Here is a 20,204-nt window from a genome sequence, read left to right as displayed (position 1 = left end):
ATCCGGAGTCAATCTTGCCCCAGCCCTCGATGCTGCTGTTTCGCCGACATCGACGCCTGCAACGCTAGCCTTTCTCTATTTTGTTTTGGGCACAAGTTTGCCCCAATAAACATCTAGTTTCTTCAGTTATTCACCGCCTCGTCATTTGTCATTCGTGACAATATCCTGCTCCTTATAGTTGGACTGCAAAAAATAGCCCTGCGATACTTTTTTTCCCCCCAATTTGTGTTGTTGTGTGCAAACAAACCATTTTGGTAACCCAGATTTGCACAGCTGTATAATTGACGTCACTGATGTCGATACAATTACGCAATGCGCAAGTATCTTTAAAAGTAAATAAATTACATTTCTAAGTATTTGTACTCTACTCAAGATACTTTACAGTGAAAGTAACTTTAGTATTTTAAATACTATATGAAGCAGGTATTTAGTAACTTAACTTAAATACTTTTATTAAGTATTTTGTCCGACACTGCGCAGCGCTAATACAGTTTCTCCCCCAGTGTGGATGCAGAATGCCTCAAGCACCTCACGCGTCACTTTGCCTTTGTGCTTTCCCAAAATTGTGGTGGTATCAAAAGACAGGAACTCTTTACAGTGAACTGAAAGGTGTCCTCCCACTGTGGCTCCAAGAGTATCTGTGCTCATGGAGCCTACTGTTAGGCAGCAGCTCGTTTGCCCAACGTAGGTGGGGCCGCACGACAGTGGAATGCTGTGCGTAATGCCCGTGGCACATGGCACACTTCGCACTGGCTTGCTAGGAGCAGTGGCTGACGCAGGGGAGCATCTGCAATTGCATGATAGGCTCGGAAATTTTTTTCATTGCGTCGCAGAAAGACAGTGGCGTGGCAGAGAAGTTGGTGTCAGTAGCGTGCTGCGAAAATCCTGCTTGGTCGATAGGGTCATGACATCACAGCCACAAGACCTCACATGGAAATTTCAAACAACCCACAACGCTCTATGAAACGTGACGTCACGCGTGGAATGAAAGCGATTAAAAAAACGACATGCAATGCGAATAAAAGGTTGCCGCACGTCTCAGATGATTTCACTCTATAAAGTAATTAATTTGCCATAAAAAATAATATGAAGAACTTTAGGCAGCATTCGAACCCACAACCCTTCGGTTGTGAGCCAGACCCGCTACTGACTAGACCACACAAGGCAAGCTTGCATGGCAAATGAGAATGCGATGCGAACGGGACCTGATAACGCTATCGCGTTCCACTTAAGCGTCCTCCCCAATTTTTTATTACAATTATAGATATATCTCTACCGTGAAATTCCGAAAGAACGCCCACCCAAAATGAAGAGATAAATGGTGAAAAAGATGGGGTGGACTATCTTTGGGGATGCCACAGCAAAACCTTATAAAAAATTAATGATAAACATCCTCACACAGGCTACAAACCACGTGACGCTGGAACTGATACCGCAGATCGCGGACACCGCGAATTCACGTCTCACGATGCGATAAACACGTGGAAATTTGCTACAAACTCCTGTGTCACGGGAAAGGTTACCGCAGGTTGCGGACGCAGCAGATTCGCATTTCACGGTGCGAAGGACCCGCGCAAACCCGCCGAGAACTCGCACCTCACAAAACCGAATACCGCAAATTGTGGACGCAGCAGATGCAAGTTTTATGGAGCAATAAACACGCGGGAACTTGCTACAAACTTGCCTGTCACGGGAACCGATATTGCGCGTGCAGATTGCGAACGAAAACGCAGGAATCCGCTACATATTTGTGTGTTTTGGGTACAAATACCACAGGTTGCGAACGCAGCCAAATTATATTTCACGGTGCAATAAACAATCGGGACCAATTCGCGTGGAATTGAGATCGTGCATGCAGATCACAGACAAAAATGCGGGAATCCGCTACAAACTTTATGTCATGGGAACGGATACCGCAGATTGCGGACGCAGCAGATTCGCATTTCACGGTGAAACATACACGCGGCAACAGCTCGCATGTTACAGGAGCCGATATCACCTGCGCACATCGTGGACAAAAGCGCGGGAACCCGCTATGAACTGGGTTGTCAGACTCGAGTTCATTTGCGCAATCTGTTGTTAATTGACAACCGCAAGGTTTAACTCAATGCGAACTGTTTATTAGTCTAAATCTATAACTCAAGCGTCGTTAAACAGAGAAGAGTTCTTTTGCGTGGCGTCTTTCGTGGCGTTCCTTTTCGATCTCTCTCTGAGAACCCCGTAGTCCCGTGAGCATTTTCCTTCTCCCCCTCCGACCGACGTTTCAGATTCCGCTTCTTTTCTCGTACCCAGATGGTTGATGGCGGCCGGCACCCCCAGATGGTTGATGGCGGCCGGCAGGCATCTCGTCTTGCTCAAGTTCGCCCGAGCTGGTGTAAACAACATGTGAGGCCACGGGCAAAGCTCAGTCCGTCAGGAGCCAGTTGACGTTACCCGAGCATCCACATGCTTTCCTCATGCTCGTCTCTTTTTTCTTTGTGTGCACTTATTTTTGTCCTGTCTGTTCTGCGCCATACCACGTGAGATTTATCGCCATCTCGTTGTCGGTTTTTCTGTTTCTTGCCCTCCTGAGCTCAGAGTCAGAGTTCAAACTTACGACAATCTTCCCCAGAATGAGCAGGCACGGTCATTCTTTTAACTCCAATTTGTACAGATGTTGAATGGGCCGGCGAAGCCTTCCTCCCCCGGGTAGGATCAGCTTACATGCTCTTGCTCTGCCTTTCCTTCCTTGAATGGTCTCCTCTATTCCGCAGGTTTTCCACATGTGTCTTGGTAGACGGTCTTCCTTTAGAAGAACTAGGTCACCAGCTTGGAGTCCCGATGAGGCAGTCGGTTTGACCAGGAGCGCTGACCTTAGTTCGAGCAGATACTCACGCCGCCACCGTCTCCAGAAATTCTCCACCACCGCAGTGCGGTATTTCCATCTTCGAGCAAGCTGATCTCCAGCTGGTACAGTTCCGTTGGTAGTCGATGTGGCGGAAGGCTCGTTAGTTTCCTCCCCACTAGTAAGTGAGCTGGAGAAAGTACCTCTGGTTCCTCGGCGTTTGCGTACACGAACGTCAGAGGGCGAGAATTTATGATGGCCTCGACCTCGGCCAGGACAGTCGTTAGTTCCTCAAAATCCAAGCTGCTCCGTCCCAACACCTTGCGCAGAGACACCTTGACGGATCGCACCATTCTTTCCCAAAATCCGCCCCACAATGCAGCCCTCTCGACGATAAATTTCCAACGGGTTCTGTGGTTCGAGAAGTATGCCTGCACTTCTTCAGACAGGATGGCACGGAAGATTAGTTCAAGGTCCTTCGATGTTCGTTTGAATGTTGAAACGTTGTCGGAATATACTGTCGTGCTGATCCCGCGTCGTGCAACAAAACGCTTGAAAGCCAACAAAAATGTGGCGGAGGAGAGGTCACTCACCAGCTCCAGGTGGACTGCCCGAGTAACAGTGCACGTGAATAAAGCGATGTAACACTTGCTGCTTCCTTTCCGTTGACAGCAGATCAAAGGTCCTGCGAAGTCTACCCTCGTGATGCTGAAAGGGTCGCTTCTTGTGACTCGGTCCGCCGGTAAGGGGGCCATTGGCTCGAATGCGGGCAGGCAACTTTGTTTTCGGCAGGCGAAACACTTGTGAATTACTTTCTTTACGGCTTGTCATCCTCTTATAATCCAGTAGGATTCCCGTAGCCGTCCTAATGTGTCTCGAACCCCACCATGGAGCAGCCAACGGTGTTCCCCCGCGATGAGAAGGGTGGTGAAAGGGTGATCGGCGGTAAGGACGATTGGGTGCTTCACATTCTCGCTCTTGTCACTGTGCTGCAATCGTCCACCCATTCGAACCAATCCGTCGCTGTCCAGGAATGGGCTCAAATTCCCGAGTGTCGATTTTCTGTCAACTTGTTTGTCTTCACACAAGCTCGTGATTTCTGGTACAAAAGTCTCGTTTTGTGCAATGGTAAGCCAATACGTTTCGGCTTCTATCAGTTCTTTGCTTGAGAGAGGTCCGCTTTGTTTGTCTGCTGTCTTGGCACAATTCTTCACGAAACGTTTGATCCAAGCAGTTACGCGGATCACCTTGGCTGCCGAGTTGTACCTTTCCAAGTCGAAAACTGGAAACAGAGCTGGTGCATTTACTTGTAACACCATTGCCTTCTTTTCTTCCGCTTTGTTGTCCGCAACCTGGCGAGCGTTTTCCACTTGACCTGGCCAGTCTTCTTCATTGCCTGGCAGTGAAACTTGGTATCACTCGTTCTCAAACTTTACGGATTTGTCGAATTCGCTGAGCAATTCCGTCTCTGAAGTCTTCGTCACGTTGTCAGCTACTCCGATGAGCTCAAGTTCCCAGAATGATCTGGGCTGAGCCGAAATTTCCGCGTCGTTTGTTTTGGACGCAGTCACCCTCATCACTCCAGTTGTTGGCGAGTAGGTGGTCGCAGAAGTAGAGGTAACGGGACCCTGAAGTGTCCACCCGAGGACGGTGTCGACTGCCATCAGCTTCTCATTCAAGCGCTTGACTCTGCCGTTCACAATGTCCCAGAAATGATCGGCTCCGATGAGAAGGCTGATTCCCTCCTCGCATGGATTGCTCCAGAGCTCCACATCCGCGAGGTTTATTCCGTCAGGCAGCACCCGCAGTTCCTCGGAGGGGCTGTTCATGACATCTGAGCAGATGTGAGGAACCTCGAGGGCTTCTATTCTTACGGATCTTCTGTCGTATTGGCTGCGGAGCCACAGTTCCACTCGCTTGCATTTCGTTTTCGTTGCTGCATCTCCAAACGTGAAAATGGTCAAGTCCTCCTCACTCAGTTCCTTCAGGTGAAGTTTCTTGGAGATGGTTTGGCGAAATAAAAGTCCGCTGGCTTCCGCCGTCGATGAGAAGTCTAATCCGGCAACGCTCTCTTTCACCTTCTGCCCAGGCTTGAACTGTCTGCAGAAGTACTCGCTTTCCCCTGTTCCTTTCCGAGTTTGTTATCTTGAGCGTTGACTGGAGTGTCGTTCCTTCCGAAGTTGATGTTTCACCGGTGTCCGCCATTTCTTTTGCCGTAGTCTTATGCTGAGGCTTGAAGTTTGGGTCGCACATGGCACTTGCGTGTCTCCCTGCACACTGCACACACTTCAGCCACTTTGCACTTCTGCAATCGTTTGCTCAATGGTTTTTCTTGGTGCAACAATAACATCGGTTTTCAGCCTTCAGAACACACTTGCGTTCGTCGTTGGTCATTGAGGATGTGCAGTCCGCAGTCAGATGAGCACCTGATTTGCAGAACACACAGTTCTTTTCATCCAGGCCTGCTGCCGTTGTTAGTACAGATGCAGAAGGAGGATAACGACTCTGCTGATCTTTCCTTGCACGAAAGCTTCTTTGATCCACGGTTCGTGGCACGGAATGTCCTGACCCATATAAACTTCTTACTCGGCTTTCTATCTCGATTTTCAGGAAGTCCAGAAAGTCTCTCAGCTCGTTGTGCTTTGCCGCTGTTCGTGAGGCGGACCTCCGGTTGTACTCCAGGCTCAGATCGGCCGGCACGACCTTTCGAAGAACGGTAAGGAGCATCGTACCGTAGGTATCCGATTGAACCCCCAGGGCATCAAGACTTCGAACTCCCGTCTCCACTTCATTGTATAACTCTCCGAGTGCATCGACGTTCCTAGAGTCATGACCTGGTTTGATCTCCAGCAGTCGTGACAGATGGCTTTCGATGATTTGCTCCTGTTGACCAAATCTTTCCTTCAAGAAATCGATTGCAACTTTGTAGTTCTCGGCAGTAACGGCGAGTCCCTCAATTGCCGCAGCAGCTTTGCCGGTCAGGTAGCTTTTGAGGTACTTGAACTTGTCGATTTCCTAAGGACTTTCGTTCTGGTGAATGGTACAGCCAAACTGGCTCCAGAATCCTTGCCATGCTCGTATATCCCCTTGGAATTTCGTTACCTCAAGTTTCGGGAGCTTCACTGCCGTAGTCATCCGTCCTCGATTTGCGATAGTTTTGACGGCCGTGTTCTGCATGAAAGGTAACCCGGCAGCGGCTTGTTCACGTTCTGTCAGCTTGTTTCGCAATCGCGTCTTCGTTACGCAGATTCTTTCATGGTAAACTTCCGCGCCTGTCATCTCCTCTTCTATCGATTCGCAGTCCACGACTGCTTCCATGTAGCGGTCCAGTTCCTTTAACGTTGATTCTTTGGACACCAGAAGTTCAAACTTTTCTTGAAGCTCACCCGTATCCGTGTCTACCGTGGCCAGCAGAACGTCGGTTTCGTTCAGTAGTTTCATTGTTGACGTTCGGACCACTGCTCTTCTGCGTCTTAGTCGGTCGATTGTAGCTTGAGTTGCCATTTCTTCGTTCGGGGTCTTTGTTGGCAGTTAATCCCGGGTTTCGGCACCAGAAAGTTTTTGTTGTTAATTGACAACCGCAAGGTTTAACCCAATGCGAACGGTTTATTAGTCTAAATCTACAACTCAAGCTTCGGTAAACACAGAAGAGGTCTTTTGCGTGGCGTCTTTCGTAGCGTTCCTTTTCGATCTCTCTCTGAGAACCCCGTCGTCCCATGAGCATTTTCCTTCTCCTCCTCCGACCGACATTTCAGATTCCGCTTCTTTCCCCGTCCGCTTTCGCACCCCCAGATGGTTGATGGCGGCCGGCAGGCATCTCGTCTTGCTCAAGTTCGCCCGAGCTGGTGTAAACATCATGTGAGGCCACGGGCAAAGCTCAGGCTGTCAGGAGCCAGTTGAGGTTACCTGAGCATCCACGTGCTTGTCTCTTTTTTCTTTGTGTGTACAGTATAGACCACTTACAACGTAACCGCTTATAGTGCAGGACCGGGTATAACGCGGTTTTTTTAAACCACCGGTTTGCCTCCCATAGAACTCCATGTAATTACATACCGCTTAAAACGCAGGCGCGCGAAGGGAAATACCGGTTATAGTGCGGTTTCTGGCACAGCCCGCCGACCGCGCCGACGACCGGAGCAGCGAGCACGCTTCCCTGTGCGACACTAGATAACTGCGCTGACAGCGCGAGCCGCAAGCGCTGCGCAAGCGGCACTCGCGGGGCAAGGAGGTTGCTCGAAGAAGCGGGAGAAGCGAAGAGAGAGGTTTCAGTTGCCCTAGCGACGGAGGGACGCACGTACGTGTTGTTCACGTGCGTGCGTCCCTCCGCTGCGTTAGAAACCAACAACCGCAACGACAGACCAATCGCAGGTCGAGGAGAAGTCTTCGCGCGCGTTGCATGCATGCCGGTCGCGGGCCGGCTGCTGGTTGTGATCAACGTTGTGATCGTCGTCGTAGACGGCGTTCATCTCATCGTTCCGCGTAAAAGCGCTATCCTTGACTGAATTTTCGTTGTGTGTCGCTATGATAACCCAGCACGTACTAGAAGGGAAGATCCACCTACTCGAGCGGCGATGTCGTGGCGGCGCTCTCAAGACGGCAGAAACGCCCGTGTCGTCGTGTTTGTTTACTTCGACTACAGTGGTGCTTTCTAAGCATTTGTGTCCTCGAACATCGCCCGGATTTCTTATTTGGCGCATTTCATGCGTGTGCTCAAGTTGAAGGTATTACTGGTGCGTACCGTATGAAGGATGTGAATTTTCACGCGTTTTCATCTCCGGAGAAAAGTGATTAGGGTTAGCAATCCTGAACACTCGCAACGTCCGTCCACAACCCGCGACGCCGCTAAAAGGCTGCGCCAGGCAAAAGCCGCTCATTTCTTTCAAAATGTGTGACACACTTGAGAGAGAAGTATGGTGAAATAAAGACTTTCCTCAAACTAAGCTTTATTTTTCATCTGACATAAAATAAATTCTTTTACAAAGGTAGGTTGTCTCATGGCATGTATTTTGGCCTGAAAAATTGATGTTTTGGTTATAACGCGGTACCGCTTATAGTGCGGATTTTCGCGACTCCCGCGACATACGTTATATGCGGTCTACACTGTACTTATTTTTCGTCCTGTCTGTTCTGCGTCATACCACGTGAGATTTATCGCCATCTCATTGTTGGTTTTTCTGTTTCTTGCCCTCCTGAGCTCCGAGTCAGAGTTCAAACTTACAACACAGTCGATGCGATTCCCGTCGGACACCGCGTGACGTCCGACGGGAATCGGGGGTGGCCGATGTTTTGGAATTTTTATGTTACAGACATTTAGCCAAAATAACGGAATGGGTAGTCTCTCGGGAGCGGGCATTCTTTCGGAACTTTACAGTAATTATAAAGAACAGTATTTCCCTCTTCCCTTCCCCAACTCGGAGCAGTAAACGGAGCCAGGTAGCCTTAGTTTTCCTGTTTTCTCTGTCTTGGCTTATCTGAACAAAGAAACATCTAATATGGTAGTACTCCACAGCACTCAATGCTCGGCAACACATCCTTCTTAGAGGTATCAGTGAGGCTAGGGGGGTGCAAACACAATGAAAGGGCAAAGGGTGGGTCCAGGTGGGAAAAGGCATCTCAAGACAAGTAACTCTGCAGGCTAAATGGCGCAAGCGAACAACAGTGACATATAGAATGCACTTGACAATAACTTGTTCATTGAGACATACTATACATAGAAAACAATCACTCACGGAACAAATAAAGACGTCCTCCGACTTATCAGAAACTTTTCTCACCACTCCTTACTTTGCTCTAGAAACTGCTCTATAGTCGGTGACAGGTCAAGAATGAAGTAGAAGCTCCTCCCACCCCTTTCCACTTCAGCAGAGCAAACAATAGAAAGAAGGTCGCCTCCTCTCCAATGTTTGCTCTACTAAAGTGGAAAGAGGTGGGAGGAGCTTCCACTTCGTTCTTGACCTGTCACCGACTATAGTGTCTGCAGTGACTTGCAGTTTTGACAAGTTCTTGCAGATGCTCGATTTGAAAGTAATCTTTAAAGCAGCGGACAAACTCACTTGATATCACAGTCCAGTTGCTCTCTAATGTCTTGTGAAATCCTCTTGTTGGCGTGGCAGGTGTAGTCTCGGATCACCTTTGGGATAAGGCATAAAAAAAGCTTCTTAACCGAAATTCTCGCCAAATTAAAACGATGACACACAACCCCAAAGTTTGCTTAAATGAAGCTGCGAGGTGCATGCCTAGTCCAGTTGATTCTCAACACATACAATTTCAAGGGTTTCCACCCAGGATTGCGATTGCTCCGTAATGAAGGGCAGCTACAACACCCCCTGGTCAGTTCCCGACAGCTAAGCCTTTATGGAATGATCACAGCGCAACCACAAGCTCCTCTTTAAAAAAACATATGCAAAGAAAAAAAATTTTTTTTTTTTTTAAACAGCTTGCATGAAAAAAGGACGTCATAAAACAAATTAACAGCAACGAAGAGTCTTTTTTACAGCTATATTTACAGCACAAGACAATTTTTTGTCAAGCGAGGTGTAACAGTCATCCTTTCCACTTTTCTCTCTTGCGCCTGTGAGCTCTTTGTGAAGGAGAGGTAAGCTGCTTGGATTGGCTTGGCTGCTTGGCTGAAAAACGTATGCAAGCCTCGCGAGACTTCCGCTCAACTTCGGTGCACGCTGTGTTCTTATTTTTCTGTGCTGGTGGTGATAGCTGTGGTAGTCTGCGTGTTTTGTGGTGGATCCGGACTCAAAGTGTAGACTTATCAACCGCATCAAGTAGCTAGGGCTTCGCTCATACAAGGACATGCCTCGAAGACCAGCGAACCTCCCTGCAGAAAGCTCAGAGGACAGCGATGCGCCTGCGGATAGTGGTGACACCAAGTCACAGCTTCCTCTCGAAACGTACGAGTCAAAACAAAAAGTGCCAATTTTCTTATACTTGCTGTTTCTCGAACATCAAAATATATTGTTAAAAAAAAAAGTGCAACAAAAAAACAAAGGTTTATAAGTAACTTTTAGAGCTCATAGGAAGCTTCCAAAAGAGTGCAAGAATCATGTGACTATAGTGGCCAGTGACGTGACTGTTAGTTGTCAATTTTCTGCGGGCTCCCACAAGTGCCTACAAATTTGTTTCGTGCCGTAAATATAGCTTTAAAAAAACTTCCTTTTTTTCTTTTTATATTTACTTTATGACATACTTTTTCCATCCAGGCTGTTCAAGATAAATTTCTTTTTCCTTTGCATACATTCTTAAGGAGACCATGAAGGCAATTTCGAAATTTTATTTGACGACTGAAATGGGCGTCTGGCACGTCGCAGACACTGTTGACCAAGTTCCAGCCCGTACAGAAGTTTGGGTGCTGCACCAATATTAAACGGTTGTGGTAATATTTGTGCCGGGAACGATGCCTGAGACCCCACCCTTGAGACGGCGTCAGAAAAGTGAACTAAGGTGCGCCGTCAAGGGATGACGACAACGGGCTCCTCGTCAGACGGTTGGTTCAAACGGTTCAAATGAATGATGCACTCTTGGTTTCAAATTCAATGGTGAGATGTGATAAAAAAAAGTAATTTGAACAATGGATCATTTTTTAAAGTGGCAGTTTGGTATTAATAGGTTTTATAGTGTGTATAATGTAGGTTTAGTAGCATGTATAGCGCATATAGGAATAGGTTTAATAGTATGTATAGCGTGCAGGATGACAAAGAAGAAGACTTGTGAAAGTAAATGACAGCTGTATGCTGTGCTAGTTTTCAGACGGTGGTGTGTATGTCCCTTTTTTTGTGTCCTTGTTTCAAGGTTTTATTTCTTAATTATGATTGTTCACCAGCTCGCCTGCATTTTGACTCTTATTTCGCTTCGCAAACTGGTGTCTCTTCAATCATGCCGCGTTTATGTGCTGTAGTAGGCTGCGCATTGTGTTCCCGTGACGGCGCTGTGTTGGCGTAGGCAAGTAGGGCGAAGAGTCACTCTGAGGTGGCGACTGAGGAGCCGAGGGCAGGTCTGGGGCGCCCTTGTAAAGCGCCAATCCAGAGTTCTGTGTCCTGAGCAGAATTTCACGTTCAGTCGGCATGAGGTCGCTGAACGGGAGCTTAAACTCGTTTGCAAGTATGGCATTATCGTCCATTTTTTCCGGGTTTCCTTCACAGGCCGTCATACACTATAACCAACCATGGGAACCGCGCAGAGCAGCCACTAAATCCTACCGAAACCAACAGCGCTCCTCGATGACATTTCCCTTTCCAGAGGCGAAAAAGGAAAGAAATTTGAATGATTGTTTCAGTTTCGCAAATTTATTTGTTGGCACAAAAATAAGTCACAAAGTACTAAAAAAAATTGAGTGGCATGCTAGGACACCTATGCGTCGAAAACACCTCCTTTAAAAAAAACAAATAAAATTGCCATGGTCCCTTTAAAAGACTACCATAGAAGCACTCAACAACTACAGTACTACCAAGGCAGCACACAATATTTCGCTGATATTGGCGTCAAATCCGAAAATTGTGCCGAAACCGTTTTAATCCAACCGATACCTGTGAAGTATGAGATGGGTCGTGCTAACGCCATCTTGACATACCGTGCCCGTTGCAGCTTTTTGCTAAGTCACAGAAGTTTCATTTGTGAATCGGCTATGCTGGTAAGCCATTCCGATTTTCCGATCAACTCAAAACCGACGTTGCAAAAAAAAAAAAAAAAAGGTTACGCAAAAACGGAGTTTGCTTACTTTCAGCCCGAGCAGGACAGACAGAGCAAGCATAGGGAGCTTAGCTGCTTTGTTCATCCATCACTGACCTCACCTTTTGTTAGCTCACGCCACCTTCTTTTGTGTCTTCGTGTGGCAGCGAGCGAACGTGATTGACGGCCACTTTGAGCAAATCACAGGGACGGAGCAAAACACGTGACAGCTCTGCGCAGGACAAAGTCGATTGGTTGAACATTTGTTTAGTGGAACCAGCTGAACTTACAGAAAATTATAGAGATATGAGATAAGACACCCGATCGCTGGACTACCAACTATTTATTAAACCTCCCCTTCTTCTACTAATGTTGCTACTGGTATGGTATTGCTAAGTCTTCTTTTTCCTCTGTTTCGTTCATTTTGTGGTTTGACCCCTTTTTCTTATTTACATGGACATTGGCACCCCACAAGAACTTCTTTTTACTTTGCTGTAGGGTGATTGAGGGTGAACTGACACAGTTTTCTTCTTTTTCTTCTATGGCTAAGGCCTCTAATATTTCTCGTGCGAACCTGTTCTTCTCGTGTCCTAGGATGGATGTCAGCTCGAGCTTGGCCTTGCTTTACAATGAGCAGTGAAGTGCCAAGATGCTGTCATGTTATATTTAGGTTGCCAGCATGCTCACATGCTCGGTCATTGATACAACGTCCCGTTTGCCCAATGTAGCTACACCACATGACAGTGGTACGTTGTAAATATTATCTTTTTCGTATGGGACATGCTTCGTCTTGTGCTTGGTGTTACAGGTGCTTGTCTTGTTGGCTTGTGCTTGATTGACCTTCCGGCACATTGCATGTGCCTTGTTGGGTGCCAAGCACACCACTTTCACGTCTTGCCTGGTTGCAATCTTTTTTAACCTAGGGGTGACCCCATGAATACATGGGACCACCGTAAAAAGATATTGTGGGATCTTCTTTTGTGTGTTGTGGCCAGTGCTTTCATTTGTCCTCTTGATGTTGTGGCAGATTTTTTTGTATATGGAGGCCAGTAAGGGTCTTGGATATCTGGCCTCGTGATGCCTGCACATTTGTGCCTTAAAGCTTCGCCTCATTTGGTGTGAGCATGTCTTTTTCAGGCTGGCTGAGAGAGCTGCGGTGGCTACTCCTTGCTTGACATTCTTAGAATGTTCGGACTTGAAGGGAGGGAACCTTTCCCAGATCGAGCTTGCTCGCACCAAATTAGACGAAGCTCTACGGCACAACTGTCCAGGCTTCACGAGGCTGGATCTTCAAGACCTTTACTGGCCTTTATACGGTATGGACCACTTACAACGTAACCGCTTATAGTGCAGGACCGGGTATAACGCGGTCTTTTTAAACCACCGGTTCACCTCCCATAGAACTCCATGTAATTACATACCGCTTAAAATGCAGGCGCGCGAAGGGAAATACCGGTTATAGTGCGGTTTTTGGCACGGCCCGCCGACCGCTCCGACGACCGGAGCAGCCAGCTCGCTTCCCTGTGCGACACTAGATAACGGCGCTGACGCGCTGACGGCGCGAGCCACAAGCTGCACTCGCGGGGCAAGGAGGTTGCTCGAAAACGCGGGGAGAAGCGAAGAGAGAGGCTTCAGTTGCCATAGCGACGGAGGGACGCACGCACGAGTCGTTCACGTGCGTGCGTCTCTCCGCTGCGTTGGAAACAAAGAAACAAACAACCGCAACGACAGACCAATCGCAGGTCGAGGATAAGTGTTCGCGCGCGTTGCATGCCACGCTTCTCCTCCTCCGATGTGCCGGTCGCGGGCCGGCTGCTTCTATTCCGCAAACATGGCGTCGGTTGTGATCGTCGTCGTAGACGGCGTGCATCTCGTCGTTTTGCGTAAAAGCGCTATCCTTGACTGTGCATTTTCGTTGTGTGTCGCTATGATAACCCAGCACGTACTAGAAGGGAAGATCCACCTACTCGTGCGGCGATGTAGTGGCGGCGCTCTCAAGACGGCAGAAACGCCCGTGTCGTCCTGTTTGTTTACTTCGACTACAGTGGTGATTTCTAAGCATTTGTGTCCTCGAACATCGCCCGGATTTCTTATTTGGCGCATTTCATGCGTGTACTAAAGTTCAAGGTATTACTGGCGCGTACCGTATGAAGAATGCGAATTTTCACGCGTTTTCATCTCTGGAGAAAAGTGATTAGGGTTAGCAATCCTGAACGCTCGCAACGTCCGTCCGCAACCCGCGACGCCATTAAAAGGCTGCGCCAGGCAAAAGCCGCTCATTTCTTTCAAAATGTGTGACACACTTGAGACAGAACTGTACTAGTCTGGTGAAATAAAGACTTTCCTCAAACTAAGCTTTATTTTTCATCTAACATAAAATAAATTCTTTTACAAAGGTAAGTTGTCTCATGGCATGTATTTTGGCCTGAAAAATTGATGTTTTGGTTATAGTGCGGTACCGCTTATAGTGCGGATTTTCGTGACTCCCGAGACATACGTTATATGCGGTCTACACTGTATGCAAAAAGATCTGCAACAACAACAAGAGGAAAAATTAAAGCACTGACCACAACACACAAAAAAAGATCCCACAATCACCTTTCGTGGTGGTCTCATATATTCATGAGGTCACCCATAGGTTAAAAAAGAATGCAAGCAGGCAAGATGTGAAAGTGGTGTGCTTGGCACCCAACAAAGGTGCATGCAATGTGCCGGCAGGTCAATCAAGCACAAGAAAAACACCTGTAACACCAAGCACAAGACAAAGCACGTCCCATGCAAAAAAGAAGTGATTTACAACATACCGCTTTTATGTGGACATAGTTACATTGGGCAAACAGGACGTTGTATCAACGACTGAGCACGTGAGCATGCAGGCAACCTAAGAAACCTAACAGCACCTGGACACTTAGCTGCTCATTGTAAAGCATGCAAGTGCAAGGCCAAGCTCCAGCTGACATTCATTCTAGGACACCACAAGAGCAGGTTCGCAAGAGAAATACGAGAGGCCCTAGCCACAGAAGAAAAAGAAGAACCCTGCATCAGTTCACCTTCAGTCGCCCTACACAAAAGTGAAAAGAAGATTCTGCGGGGTGCCAATGTCCATGTAGAAAAAGAAAAAGGTGGACAAATTACAGAATGAACGAAAAAGAGGAAAAAGAAGACTTAACAATACCAGTAGCAACATTAGTAGAAGAAGAAGTGGAAGCTTAATAAATAGTTTGTAGTCCAAGGATCAGGTGTCTTTTCTCCTATCTCTATAATTTTCTGTAAGTTCAGCTGGTTCCACTAGAGATGTACAACCAACTAGCTCAGCTCATACCCCTCGTAAGTTGAAATTTAGTCACATGGCTCACTTTGATGGGCTGATGGGCTCACTGGGGCTGTAGCCTTCGCCGTTTGCCAAGTTATGGTAGAGGGTAGAAGACAACATAGGACCGGCTTCCGAAATGCATTTTTTAGCGCTCACCTACTTACTATTTTCGTATGTCGCAGTCATGACAGTGGTTTTTCGTCATAAACGAAGTTCTGTTCATGCCAACTTATTTGAACTTCAAGCCTCAGCCGACTTCAGGATTTTAAATTGCTGCTCTTCATGTGCTTCACAACTCCGTCCACCCAAGTGGAAGCTCACTTCACCAAGCCACTCGGATCCGAGGAACAATGAGAGTTTTTCGGTAATGGCTGTATTCTTCGTCAAAGACTCATGGAAATTAGTGTGCCTTGCTGAATGGACGCAATTCGACAAAGAACTGGTCATGGGCGAGGCGACAGCGAGACTTCTGTTGAATGTGGTGACCTTCTTCATTCTTGACTTTGTGTTGTGTCATTAAGTGCTACCCGAATCAGATTATGCATCTGCTGTAAAATATGGAGCAAGCGTCCACTCAAAATTAGGATAGTAACCATGAAAAACTGGGGAATGGGCGCTTGCTAAGTTCAGAAGTGAAAATGCAGAAGGAGCACACTGCTGGGTGGGCCCTTGCCTGGTCCGACCACTGAACTAAGAATGGCCGTCGTTCGCCTAGATAGCCGAGTGCGCTAGTGATTGAAAGCAGAAATTTTTTCGCCAACGAAAAGGTTCCTTACAACGCTCAATACAGTTTTCACGTCAGTGGCACAAAAACTGACTCAACCATCCCTAGGCCCAACCACTTTCACTATTTCATCGTCCAAAAACGGACCACAGACGATGGCATGTTCGTTGACCTCAATATCCAATGGACGAAACATGTCTGAGGGCCAGACCCCAAATTTGTTGGCTGTGTGCGTCGCGCAGTTACGATTTATCGCTTCTGCAACTTCCCACTTGCAGCCATAACTTGCGCATGTGTTGCCATGCTTGGTTTGGCTTGACTTGAACGGGCTGCTTAACTAGCAAAGCGACTAAGCGGGAAAAGAAAAAAACAATACTGACAATCGTTTGTGGGGGGTGCTTTCATTATGTAAGCAAATATGGTTCATTGAGAAAAAGTAAAAAGTGATTAAAGATACACTCGCACTTTCCACCTTTTGTCTTCCTCTACTTTTCTCACATCCTGTCTACTTTTTACCTTGCCCCAACTTGGGAGAGGGGATTATCTTTCCTGCAGAAAACTGAAGTTGAATGTTGGCCTTTAAGTATGCATCATCTAGTATTCGTCACTAATACCGCTTCACTTGTGCTATGCACTGTCATTACCGTTAGTCAAGCAGCATCGATCACCCCAATGCATAGACTTGCTAAAAATTAACTTACAGGTAAGACAGCCAAATGGGCATGACTGACAGTTGAACTACTTAACACATCGTAGCTCTTTGGCAAAAACAGCGTGCTCCCACTTGACATTGCATTGCGGAGACTGCTTCTACCACCCAGTATGGAGAAGGCCATCCATCGTGTTCTTTAGGCACAAAGACCAAAAAAGCACGGGAAATAGTCAAGGCATTCAACATAAAAAAGGCAGGCCCAACCTGCGGAAGTCAAGCATCCTTGGTGCTTTTAGCTAGCGAGGCAGAATTTTTAGATAGAGGTGATGGGTATGCACTGCGTCACTGATTAGAAGAAATGTTGGGAAGGCGCCGAAAGCCTTTGCCATGCGCGGTCGTGACTGCCTTTTGAGTGCAGGGTCATTTTTGTTTGTTTCTTCTTGGTTTCATGAAAATGAAACCGTCAGTTGTCAGCGCTCGTGTCGTCCAGTATTTCTTTGTCCTTGTCAGTCGCGTTGTTTATATTATAAAAAACACAATGTACAAAAAAAAACATGCGCCCTAAAAACTAGCTTTTTTTCTTCTGTTCTTTGTCCCCGTCATGTTTCGCGGGGTTCTTCGAAGACTGAAAACTAACCAATCTAACCCAAGTTGCTGCCCAAAGGTGGTTGACTACTCACCGAGCGAAAGGCGCAAAGCATTTTGGTGCAGCGCCTGTTTGATCCTGTGACGACTCCCTCTGCCATTTGCAGACCAATCCTCAGGACAGCCGGATGAATTTGAGAACCTGAAAGTCTAAGAGAGTGTGGCAATTTGTTTTTCTAAACATAACAACAAATGCACAACATCATAGAAACTGTAAAGCAAGCCCGAGTTGTGTTCCTGCCCATCAGCTAAGTGACTCCGCTAAATGTTGAAGAAATCATTCTAGGATTTGTTTCAAACCCACACATACAAGCCTCCTTCTAGCCCCACAAGGAGCAAGGGGAATGAGGAGCCAAACACCAAAAGACACAAATTGAAACGACGAAGGCGGGAGAGACCAGATAAGCTAATCGCAGGAGATTGGTTATGTAACACTCTCAAAACCTTTTTTTTGCCGGTTCGTCAGTATGATGTGATGTTTCCCTGCAAAACACCAACATTCTGGGCAATGCTCACTGCTCCTATCTCCCTGTCCACACCCCAGTATAAAATGAGATTAGAACCTGATTGATACATCCTTTACTTACTGTAATATATCCTGTATGAACACCCTCGCTTGAGGGATCTTTAGAGCTGGGATTTTCGGGACATGTCCCGATTTTGAAAAATGTCCCGATAACAGTGTCAGCTACCAATACACATCTATCAAGCAATTTCCATTTGGTTTTCATTGACTCTGTTGTCCCGATTTAACCTTGGAATAGGCTTCAATAGTTCAAAAGTAGTTCATTGTATTTGTTATGGTAGGGACTACAGGCGTGCGGGCAGTAAGAAAAGGCAGGCGTCCATGCACACCGTGTGCCTGCATCGTTCACCTGAAGGCAGGATATAATTACGGTTCTGTGTTTTCGGATAAATCCAAAGAACCAGTCACCGGTAGAAGTTTCGTCAATTCAGACTTATCAAAAAAAAAAAAAAAAAAACGATTTTCAAGGTCACAAAAAAATTATAATGAAAAAGAAAGGTGCTTTAAAAATAAAGTTCATAAGAGTACAAGTGTCAGTTAGCCTGAAGAGATGCACCTTTGAAATCTCAAACCACTGACAAAAGGGGTTTGCCTTTTAGATCAAGATTCCTACAGGACAATGGGTCATGCCCGGACTTCATTTATTTTGTGTTCAATTTTCTATAAATTGGGAATGCAGTAAAATAAACTCAGAATTTCCAGGAATTGAGAATCTAACAAAATAATGTCCGACAAACTTAGAATTTTCAGCGAAAAATAGACTCAAAAAAACCTCCTCCGAATTTTACGAGCAATAAACTCTGAAAACACAGAATCCTAGATACAATGTATTCAAGAGGTTATTAAAGGTAGGAACTGAGGAAGAGGAGTTTGAGAGCATGCGAGAATGCAAGAACACCAAGCTCCGACCAGAATGACCAGTAGGCAAAGTTTAACCCCCCTCTCCCACCCGGGTGTACCCAAACATCAAATGCCGGCATTTGCCGCTTGGCGCCCGAACACGCCCAAAATGGATTAAGGCCTTCAGAATCACTCATTTATCTTGACACCTTTTACACCTATACATGCGAGCCCTTCTACTGTGCTTGGTCCCGTTAGTTCTGCTAGTCTAATTTCACGTGGAATTCAAAGCTCGCAATCATGTACTGAGGGCAGCAGGCACGTGTCAAGCTTAAGCGTCTTGCATCAGCAGGCATGTTGAGCTTCATTGCTATGTGTCAGAGTGCCAGGAATAGCAGCTGATGTGGGGGAACATCTGCGTTAGTTCGGCAACAAGTTTGGAAATTTGGTCAAACCTTACAAACTGACATTCATTGATTACGATTAAAAATAGACTCCTAATTCTGAACATAAAATTAAAAGAAGTGTTAAGCTGCATTTGAGTAAACACGGTAGTTCTTTACAGCCCTAAATGTGACTAAAATAGATTGTTTAAACTTAAAACCTTTTTATAGAAGTCCGTTGTCTGGTTAGCTTAAAATCATAATAGTATCATGAAAAGAAACTTCCAGCCGATCCCTAAATGTGAACGGGCCAAACGTTCAAAGATGAAAAGGCCTTGTTACATAAAGGGATTTGTTGGAACTTTCTTTTTATAGAAAATTAAGATATCTGTGTGAGAGTTGCATCGAAGGTCAAATGCAAAAAGCTTAGACCAAGCCCACCTGTAAAATAATGATGCAAGCAAACCATAGCCGTTCCCTTTCACAGTGACTGTTAGAGATGAAGCAGAACATTATGTCATTTAGTCTGCTTGCAAATGCAATACGAATATCTACACAATACATAGTTCACTTTCTGATCACCTCCTCCTTGCATGGGTTGCCTTTGCAAAAAGAATAGGAGCTGCACAGGTATATGCTCACTTGCAATTTCGGAGCATGGTGCTGTCATACAGTAAAAACATTTCTGAACTTAGAGCAACATTTTTATTTTGTTCATTCCTGCTCAGAATTAGTGCATGCTCTTACAGTTTGTGTACTTTTCAGCTCAAGAAAACAGCTCAATTGTCTTGCAAAACATATCCTCTGCAAGTGTTATTCGAATAATGAAGCTGAAATCAATAATGGATGGATAAGGTGTGGTGAATTTTGCACACATACCCATAGGACCTTAAATGGTCAACCGTCCCAGGATTCTGCTCAAGGTGCGAGAGTAAATGAAGCTCCTTCTGCTTTCTGGCCTCCCCAGTGCTCTTTTTCGGTACTTTCTTGGCTGCATCTGCAAAAAGACAAGTTGAAAGAAGCTGTAAAACAAGACGAAAAAAGATGGCAAAGAAGAGTCGAGAGTAGATTAAAAATAGAAGCTGCCATGAAGTTTTTACTTCAGAGAACCACAACTAACAAAGTCATGCATTGAATGAAAAGCTGTTCACAGCCCTTATAGCATCTTGCACGCCTGGAAAACAATGTTGGCAGCGCGAGCATTTCGTGTTTGCACCGCCTTTCAGTAAGTCAGGGGTTCTCAAACTTTTTGGTCTTACGGAACCCCACGAAGCCTCAAAAACTGCCACGGAACACTCCTCCCCCCCCACCCCCCCTTCCTCTATATTTGCCGACCGAGAAGCAACAGATGCACAATTGTAGGCAATTTTGCTTGTGTTGCTTCCCATATATCCCCACCATATCAATCGCGATGTCAGTACAAAGTGAGATGAAGGCGCTTTGCATGGTCCTGCCGCACAGCCTGCGGCGGGAGAGGGTGGATTGGGGGGAGGGGGGGTGGCAATTTGGGTGTTCGCGGAACCCACGAGACCAGCTCGTGGAACCCCTGTGTTCCCCGGAACCCAGTTTGAGAACCCCTGCTGTAAGTAACCCTTAAATCCATCTCCATCACCTGAACGTC

At 46.4% G+C, this 20,204-nt stretch overlaps 1 protein-coding gene across 3 annotated transcripts in view; it reads right to left on the bottom strand.

Moving 5' to 3' along the window:
• Positions 1-20,204, bottom strand: part of LOC8037015 (translation initiation factor eIF-2B subunit delta) — a 62,479-nt gene that overhangs the window by 25,974 nt on the left and 16,301 nt on the right. For all 3 annotated transcript variants that reach the window (XM_029989171.4, XM_040502990.2, XM_042291857.1), the window contains 3 exons: positions 19,463-19,580; positions 16,870-16,984; positions 8,878-8,954 (listed from right to left, as the gene is read on the bottom strand). In XM_029989171.4, the coding sequence (XP_029845031.2) occupies positions 8,878-8,954; positions 16,870-16,984; positions 19,463-19,580 (310 nt within the window). The remainder of the gene's footprint in view (positions 1-8,877; positions 8,955-16,869; positions 16,985-19,462; positions 19,581-20,204) is intronic.

Source organism: Ixodes scapularis, unplaced genomic scaffold (assembly GCF_016920785.2).
Source record: "Ixodes scapularis isolate PalLabHiFi unplaced genomic scaffold, ASM1692078v2 PGA_scaffold2__306_contigs__length_199485367, whole genome shotgun sequence".
NCBI lineage: Eukaryota > Metazoa > Arthropoda > Arachnida > Ixodida > Ixodidae > Ixodes > Ixodes scapularis.
Note: the sequence above shows the minus strand (reverse complement) of the source record. Positions and strands in the feature narration are given on the sequence as shown.